This window comes from Setaria italica, chromosome VIII (assembly GCF_000263155.2).
Source record: "Setaria italica strain Yugu1 chromosome VIII, Setaria_italica_v2.0, whole genome shotgun sequence".
Classification (NCBI taxonomy): domain Eukaryota; kingdom Viridiplantae; phylum Streptophyta; class Magnoliopsida; order Poales; family Poaceae; genus Setaria; species Setaria italica.
This window is the reverse complement of record NC_028457.1, coordinates 25,088,007-25,096,545: the sequence shown is the minus strand read 5'-3', so window position 1 is coordinate 25,096,545 and position 8,539 is coordinate 25,088,007. Positions and strand designations below refer to the sequence as shown.

Sequence of the window (8,539 nt, the reverse complement as noted above, 5' to 3'; positions counted from 1 at the left end):
CCACACAACGCTAACGCCTGAGCACTGACCACCATGCCGGACCACCACCATCCAGCAGAAAAAGCCGACAAGTAGCCCTTATCGCAAGCGCCGTTGTTCTCGACGATGTCCCACACCGAACTAGCCGCTGCCACGCAGGACTAGCCACCGCAGTCCGCTGCAAGCTGTGTAGCTACTAGGGCTTCTCCACCGTGCCGATATTGTCCTCAGGTCACACACACGGTCTTGTGTTAGCCGAAGTCAATAAAGGAGCAAATTGCACCACACCGAAAAGGCCACCGCTCAGGACCCAACGCTAAAGCACCGCTACAGCATTGTACACACCAAATGACCAAAACACTGCACCAGATCCTAACCCTCCAAGGCAACTCAAAACGTGCGGGGCCTCGCCACATCCACCACCGCACACCACTCGTCAGACACATCACCTTAAAGCGAACGGGGGCCTCGCCACTTCCGCCGCTGAACACCACACCAAGGATCTGGACTTGCTTTGCCATCGGGGGTGACATAGTGCCACCGAGCTACTCCAATAACTTCACCTCCAACTTGTTGCCGTTGGAATCTCAACTATACCACGTGTGCAGACACAAAGCTTCTCGCGATAATGGCTCACCACCTTGGCAAAATGTATCAAATGTCGACCAGAGGAGGGGGTGTGCCAAAACACCAAGACAACGCCTCCAAGGAGGGGAATGGTGCCCAAAAGCGTTGCCGTCGTCATAATCGGTTAAACCGACTAAGGCTTTCACTAGTGTTTGCACACAGCCCACCTCACACACAGCCGAACGCCGACAGCAACGCCACTCCACCACCAGTGTAAAGTAGATCCTCGCAACGGCACCACGCGAGCGGGCTTCGCTCCGTCGTGGCACCACCATGGCCTCGTGGCCTTCGAGCCGCCGCACCTCCTCACTTCCGCGGCCTCTAGCCGCACATCCTTGCTGGTGCCGCCAAACCTCACGGCCTCCATGCGCCGCGCCAACCGCAATTGCATCCGAGCCGCTGCCGCGCGGCTTCCCTGGCCCTAGGAACGCCGGTCCCGAGCTCCCGCGTGGATCTACCGCCCTGAGCCGCCTGCCACTGCGCTCCGAGCCTGTTCGCTGCCACCACTCCATGCCGCCGAGTCCATGCTCGGAAATTGACGGCGCACATCAACACCAGCCCGCCGCCTAGAGCCGCGCTGCCGCATCCACCCCTAGCCCCAAGAGGACCGGATCGATCACTGGAGGACCAATTCCTCCGCCCCGAGCCTCCGCGCCGGCGGTGGCAACCACACGGCCATCCTCCAGGACAGCGAGCGCAGCTCCCTAGACGAAATCGCACCCCTACTCGCGCTGCCGCCACCCATGGCTGAGCTGCACCGCAGACCTCCCTACCGCGCCCGGCCACGGCGCCGTCTAGGTCACTAAGCGCCACCCCCCGTGCAGATCCTGCACTCGCGACCCCAGGGCAAAGCCCCACCGCCGCCGTCCTTGGGAGCCGCGCGAGCTTCCGGTGACCCCATCGGGCAGCGGTGAGGTGGGTGAGAGAGGCAGAGGTGTTGGTGGCGGCGGCTGCCGCCGCCCGTGGGAGAGCGATGCGGGGGCTTGTTTTTTGATACACACAATATGCTTTTGGTTGTAAGATTTGTACTTCTAGTACTAAGTATTTAATGAAGGCGAATATTTGAGTTCCTGACAATGTGTGATTAACTGTCACTGTCCCAAAAGGATTCTTCAGTGCCAGGGAACTACTTTTTACACAGTAATAAAGCGATCTTCCTTTTACACCTGACAGAGTCACAGTGCCTTTTGATAAAGTAGTGCTCCTAATATGTCTTGTAGGAAAACTGATATTCTAGCTAGCTAGTCCCTGCAAATCATCTGGATGCATTCATCGGCGTCGCAGAAAAACATATACTGATGTAATCGCTACTGTCATTAGGCACTTTCAGGGTTGGTGTTAAACACCAAATACGTCGACCAACTATGACACGGTTCTACCGCACATTTTAAAGGTCAATTAAAATTTTATCTCTGTTCACTGCTCGTACGTCTTCAACTTGTGATCTTTGATTCAGACAAATCAATGTGCAACTTTTCATGTAGAAGCAGCAGAGAAGCTGCTTGGGATGGACGCTTTCGTCTTTTGAACGCACTTCTGGTTCATCAGCACCGTTGGGCCCTGCAGCCATTAGGAGGGCTCGAGGCAATTAGCACGACTGATGGTCGAGCGGCCGACTGTCCGGCAAAAGAAAATCTCAAATTTTAGTACGCATTTTAGTTTTGTTTTCTGGTATTTATGAACTTGACTGGTTGTAAATGTCTAAGGAGAAGAAACAAAAACTATGCATGATCTAACCTGTAAGTACCTTCTCCTGAAGAACATTCTTCTCATGGTGCTGTGTTGCAGAGTTTGCAGGTTGTCAGGGGCGGCTTCGGGCATGCCTTTGGTCATTGCTTGTTCAAATAGTTATTTCATTTGAACTGGCTACTTGTTCTAAACGTCATGTCATATATTTAATATTGATGAAGGGAGTTCTTGTTTTCTCGTTGCACCACACGAATAACAAGCGTTTTACAAGCCCACACTATTTTTTTAAAATTGTGGGCCTCATAGAGATTGCCGGGCTTGTATTAATTAATAGAGGCGAGAGTCACAAAGGCCTAAGCCAAGAAAAAGGAAGAAAATAATATATACAAAATTTACAAAATGGTGTTATGAAACGGCGATCATTCGGCGACGTGGCAGATAGAGCCTAAGTGCTTGGCTCCTGCTAGGATCCAACATCACACCTCCTCCTTGATTTTGGCGATTAATTGATTGATGCTTTTGAATTGGCGTTGAAACACTCGAACATTACGTTCCTTCCAGATTTTCCAGGACACGAGAATGATAAGTGATCTGAAGCCTTTTTAGCAGGGTGCCGCTCGTTGAGCCTATTTGTGTCCACCACTGGCTGACAGATGAAAAAGTAGCCCAATCTCCTCTTGGCGGGACATGCGCAGCCGTTCACTCGAAAATTTTATCCCAGACTCATATAGTGTAGCGGCATTTTGTTAACAATTGCAATAGTGTTTCGTCGTGTGAGTGACAGAGCATACAAACTTTTTTGTTAGGCCATCCTCGTGTGATTAAGCAATCCGCCATCCACAGTCTATTTTGATAGGCGAGCCATGAGAAGAATTTGCACTTGTGTGGTGCCCAGGTCCTCCATACAAGGCGCTCCATGTCGGAGGGTGTTGAAGATTAGAATTGTGCCAGGTATGCCAAGGTTATCGTGTACTCTCCATGCTTGGTCAGATTTCAGGTGGAGTCACGTGTTCCTGGATTGAGCTGGACTGATCTTCAAGAACTCTGAGAGATATGCTACTGATGATACGATGGCCACGTTGATGTTCAAAATCCTTACAAGCCCACACTTATTAGCATGCAGGTAGCCTAGACCATATCACCATATCATGCAAGTCGGCAGAACGTAGATTCGCAGCATTATTACTGCTCGAATTCAAGATGACGAGATGTGCCCAAGAAGAGAAGAACATGTACAAGAGAGACAGGATGGCACATATTCTGGCAGGGTCGTAGCGATGGGATCGGTACGTGCCAATGACCCGAAAACAGCTGCAAAACATGCACGTTGCACCGTATACACAGTTAGGTCACGCATCAGTCTGTCAAGGCGACCACAGATTGATGAAGATCATTCCGTGCACGTTGAGCCCGCGCGTGCCCGACCGCGTCATGCCACACCAAACCTGAACTGTATCACAGCAAACGTGAACCTGAAATTTCTCCTGTTCGCTATAGGTGATGCATACAGGATAGTTTGACCAGTTAGGACCATCTCATAAAGACGCCAAAGGAGCCAGGGACGCCATCGGACTTTGCCTAATTGTACGTGTATCCTATTGTGGGATTCATCTCATCGTCAGAGTTCACACGCTGCATGGATACCAATGAATCTGTGGACGAGGATAGCAGCCACACGTTTGGCAAGGTGTGTCCCTACACATCGAATTTGGGTGAGGACCTAACTGATGAATGTGTGGACAATGTTAATCCAAGCTCATGTAATTGAGTACCTGGAGACCATATGCTGGTACCGTGGTACGTTTCTCCCTGCGGATAAGACAATGTCACGGATAAGTGATAGTCATAACAAGGCTCACAACAGGTCGTCCCGGGAAATCACAAGAATGATCTAACAAATGCGTGGTTTGGTGGGAATTAATCAGACTAGGAACTATGCAATAATGTTGAAGGTATAGTCCATTGTTTAACTATGCAATAATTGTTTAACTAAATATTAAATAAAATTTCGAGTGATCGGTATAGTCCATTGGCCTACCCTTTAACTTTTCAAAAAATTAAACTTTTTGATTTTCAAAAATTGCAGAGGTTAGTTTTTGCATATGTATCTTCTCTTTCCTAAGTGCAACTAAAAAATCATATGAAATTGGTTTTTCCATGTGTACATTGAGAAGTCCTATAAAATGGAATATAGAAATACAACTCCATGGAAGGAAAGTCAGACTGAGAACTCAGACAGCTTGCTTAGGACTTAGGGGTTGTGCTGTTTCCTACAAAAGCATTCTTTCAAATAAAACTTGGGTTCCAAACATATGACATTTTTATTTTCGAAATAATAAGTTTACACCTAATTTGTCGGCCCTACTAGGGAATTATCCTCAACTGTATATCTAACAATTACTTTAGTCCAAATTAAGGGGCCCTATTCTTGCCTAATTTCACGTACGTTGTTTCTTCGTGCTCAGCGGCCACAAGGAACATGGCTACAAAGGAGAGGTCAAGTCAGAGTGGAGTGCACCAGGTACAATGCAACCGAGACTTTTTTCCGAAAGGAAAGCTATAAGCCGGCGAGCTGGACAACTACAGCCGTTCTTTGCCTCGGCCAAAGCCTAGCTGTTTAATGGTAATCAAACCACCATCAGGGCCCTTTCGCATCCATGGAACCATGGTCAAAGCAAGTCCAAGCTAGCTGTTCTCAAGCAACCATGCATCTCCTAACGTACAACTTTATCGATATTTAATCAGATTTTGGGATGATCAAAGAGCGAACCTGGAGAAAAGCGGGTTTGAAGAAAGAAAGTGTATGATATTTCATCCCTAAATGCTGGAGGAAAGAAAGAAAACTGAGTTATGTGTTTTTGAAGTCATCGAAAATTATGCAAACAAGCAAGGCCCATGACGTGTCAATCATAGTAACTGATCCGCACTGAGGCCTTCTGGCTTGGGCCTGGCACACTTCTTCAGCTGGCTACTTAAGCAACCGTGTCCTGCACCTTTTGATAACTGTAGTTTGGATACTATTACGTGTTCGCACATTTTGAATGTACTAGATAACCTCAAAAGAACTTATCTCGGAAATCGTGCGATAAGCGAAGCCGTTATAAGACGCCGAAGAGTTTATCCTGTTTAGCTATCATAACGCAAATGAGATGTTGAAATTCACCATAGCCCACTTTCTCCGAGAAATTTTGATGTATGAATTTTACAAAGAGGAATTATTATCTAAGAACTAATTCACATTTCGTCTAAGGTTTGTTTGAGAAGTGAATTAATAATGCCCCTGACCTTTTCATTCCCCGTGGAACTAAGGCTCTTAGCTTTCATGCCTAGATCCTATCTAGGACAAGTTGCTGTGCACAGCAATTCTGAAAACCCATCCGGTGAGAGAGGAATTGCGAAAATAAAATAGTGTTGGCACTTTCTGTCATGGTGATGGTTATCTTGTTTCCTAGCTTATTCAATCTCATGGCTGTTGTTGATCAGGACAAATGGTTGAGTGTGCAATTGGTGTCCAGGGGTCACACACCATAAGGAATGTGTGCCTTTTTGGCATGAGCTTCCTTCCTAGCACTATATAAACCCCCTCCAAGGTCTCTGCTATATATCACCAAGCATTCAGGCAAGCAACTCAAGTAGTTGTCATCTCCTCCCTTCACACTGCAAAGAGGGATCAAGTGCTCATTAGCTCAAGCTAGCTAGGCTTCTGATCTAAAAGCTCCTAATCCTCCTCGCAATCTCTTATACGAAAGCGAAGATCTCCAATGGCTGGCCTGTCTCTTCAGCACCCACTGGCTTTCGCCTTTGGCCTCCTCGGTATATTTTCTCTCAAGAATCAACTATGGTGTACCTGTTTTTTCTTACATATTAAATGTGCATTCCGGAAAATGAATGGCTACTAGCTAGCAAGGCACATAGGGTGTCCAAGATTGTTACAATGGGGGCCATATCCAGCCAAGTGCTTGCCAAAACAAGGTTCCTCTTGTAGGATGATACTGATTCCCCGTTCCCCTTTTGCCCATCCATGTTCATGCAAGCTATTCCCTGTTTTTGTTCATTAGTTAATCATTGGGTTGGAGGGGAGATATACATGCATTGAAATGATGGCTGTCCATTCAGGCAGAAAGGGGAAAATTTGAGAAAATTTAATGGGGGGCTCCATCCAATGTCTTTGCCTGCCTGTGGTGTAGCGTGACATCACAAAGCTTGCAAAGAGCACAATCGTTATCAAAAGGATCGTTGCAGCGTACTACCATGTGTCATGCAAAGAGCTCCTCAAATTTCTAATGCTCCTCTTTACTATTTTGCTGTGCTGTTGCAGGTAACATCATCTCCTTCATGACCTACCTGGCCCCACTGTAAGTCTCTCTCTCTCTCTCTCTCTCTCTCTCTCTCTCTCTCTCTCTCTCTCTCTCTCTTAATGTGCTGATGTCTCATGGCATGACAGGCCGACCTTCTACCGGATCTACAAGAACAAGTCGACGCAGGGCTTCCAGTCGGTGCCGTACGTGGTGGCGCTCTTCAGCGCGATGCTATGGATCTACTACGCGCTGCTCAAATCCAACGAGTGCCTGCTCATCACCATCAACGCCGCAGGCTGCGTCATCGAGACCCTCTACATCGCCATGTACCTCACCTACGCTCCCAAGAAAGCAAAGGTCCGTCCATGCCACCTCACCTGACGACTCAGCATCATCGATCGATCTCCACGCGTCAACCTTTGCATAGCAATCATTAGCTGACGTGTACACACCCACCCGCATGCAGCTGTTCACGGCCAAGATCCTCCTGCTCCTGAACGTGGGGGTGTTCGGGCTCATCCTCCTCCTCACCCTGCTCCTCTCCGCCGGCCAGAACCGCCTCGTCATCCTCGGATGGGTCTGCGTCGGCTTCTCTGTCAGCGTCTTCGTCGCGCCACTCAGCATCATCGTGAGTATATAGCACTGCACAGCATCCATCCATTAATCTCAACCATGTCCATAGAGCTATAGCTACCGTGTAACACGTGAGCATGAGTATCTTACAAGCTACTGCACCCATGGCTTTCGTTGTTGCAGCGTCAGGTGGTGCGCACGAGGAGCGTGGAGTTCATGCCCTTCTCCCTCTCCCTCTCCCTCACCGTCAGCGCCGTCGTCTGGTTCCTCTACGGCCTGCTCATCAAGGACAAATACGTCGCGGTAAGAAACGGCGACCTTTCCTCCGCAGCTTAAGCTTTAATCAGCTAACCGCCAGCTAACAATAATTAGAAACTGATGACCTTTTTTCAAGGAAACCGATCACTAACACGTACCAACTGCTGCTTTAATTGTTGCAGCTGCCCAACGTGCTGGGCTTCAGCTTTGGCGTGATCCAGATGGGTCTCTACGCGCTCTACCGCAACGCGACGCCTAGGGTGCCAGCCAAGGAGGTCGCCGACGACAAGGAGGACATCATCAAGGTGCCCGAGCACGTCGTGACCATCGCCAAGCTTGGCGCACCGGCCGTGGAGCTCAAGACCCACGAGGTGCGCCCCGTGGAGTCTCCTCCCATGGAGGAGGAGGTGAAGCCGGAGAGCGGCATGGCTGCAGCCGAGAAGGAGCAGGACAAGGTGATGAACAAAGGTGGCAACGCCGATCAGGCCTAGATTCATGAGTATCCGGGTCGTAATTAAGCAAGGCTGCACGCTTCGTTTGGACCACGCGAAGTGCCCGAGCTGTGCGTGCGGAGGTGCACAAGCATATACATGATGTGAGCTATGAAAGCGGTCAAGATGAAAGAACGAGAGAAGGGAGAATCTTGATAGGGGTCGTAGTTCGCGTCTGCTCGCTAGCTGCTGCAGTTGTTTGATTTCATTATCCTGCATGTATTAATGTTTAGATTATGTTCTTGTAATAATAGTTCTCTGTTCATTGAAGAAGAATGTTTATTTGATCCCATTAGTGTGCGGAAACATTATATGCCGCCCACGTGGCAAGAATCCACCCAATAAACCCCCTCAAGTCCTCAAATTGTTAGTCATTTCTGTTAGGTAGATAGACTGATTGTTGGCCGAATTATCCATTCCTCGTACTCAAACAATGCAGACAAGGTGTTTTTTTTCGACCCATGATTGTTGGTTCGCCCATATATTGTTTTTCTTGGACAAATATTTTATTTCAGTTCAATAACTAGTTAAAAACAAGCCGCATGTATTAGTCTTTCTTGTGTTTCGCGATTTTGCAAGACTTGTTAAAGGTATACAAGTTGTAGCAATTTTTTACAAATAGAA

At 48.2% G+C, this 8,539-nt stretch overlaps 1 protein-coding gene across 1 annotated transcript; it reads left to right on the top strand.

The window, feature by feature from the left end:
• The first annotated feature begins 5,906 nt into the window (after positions 1-5,906).
• On the top strand, positions 5,907-8,205 carry LOC101770115 (bidirectional sugar transporter SWEET14). The gene is made up of 6 exons (XM_004979279.2): positions 5,907-6,108; positions 6,614-6,650; positions 6,740-6,950; positions 7,060-7,221; positions 7,350-7,469; positions 7,607-8,205. The coding sequence occupies exons 1-6, from the start codon at positions 6,057-6,059 to the stop codon at positions 7,913-7,915; spliced, it is 891 nt and encodes a 296-aa protein (XP_004979336.1). The 5' UTR covers positions 5,907-6,056; the 3' UTR covers positions 7,916-8,205.
• Positions 8,206-8,539: the final 334 nt, after the last annotated feature.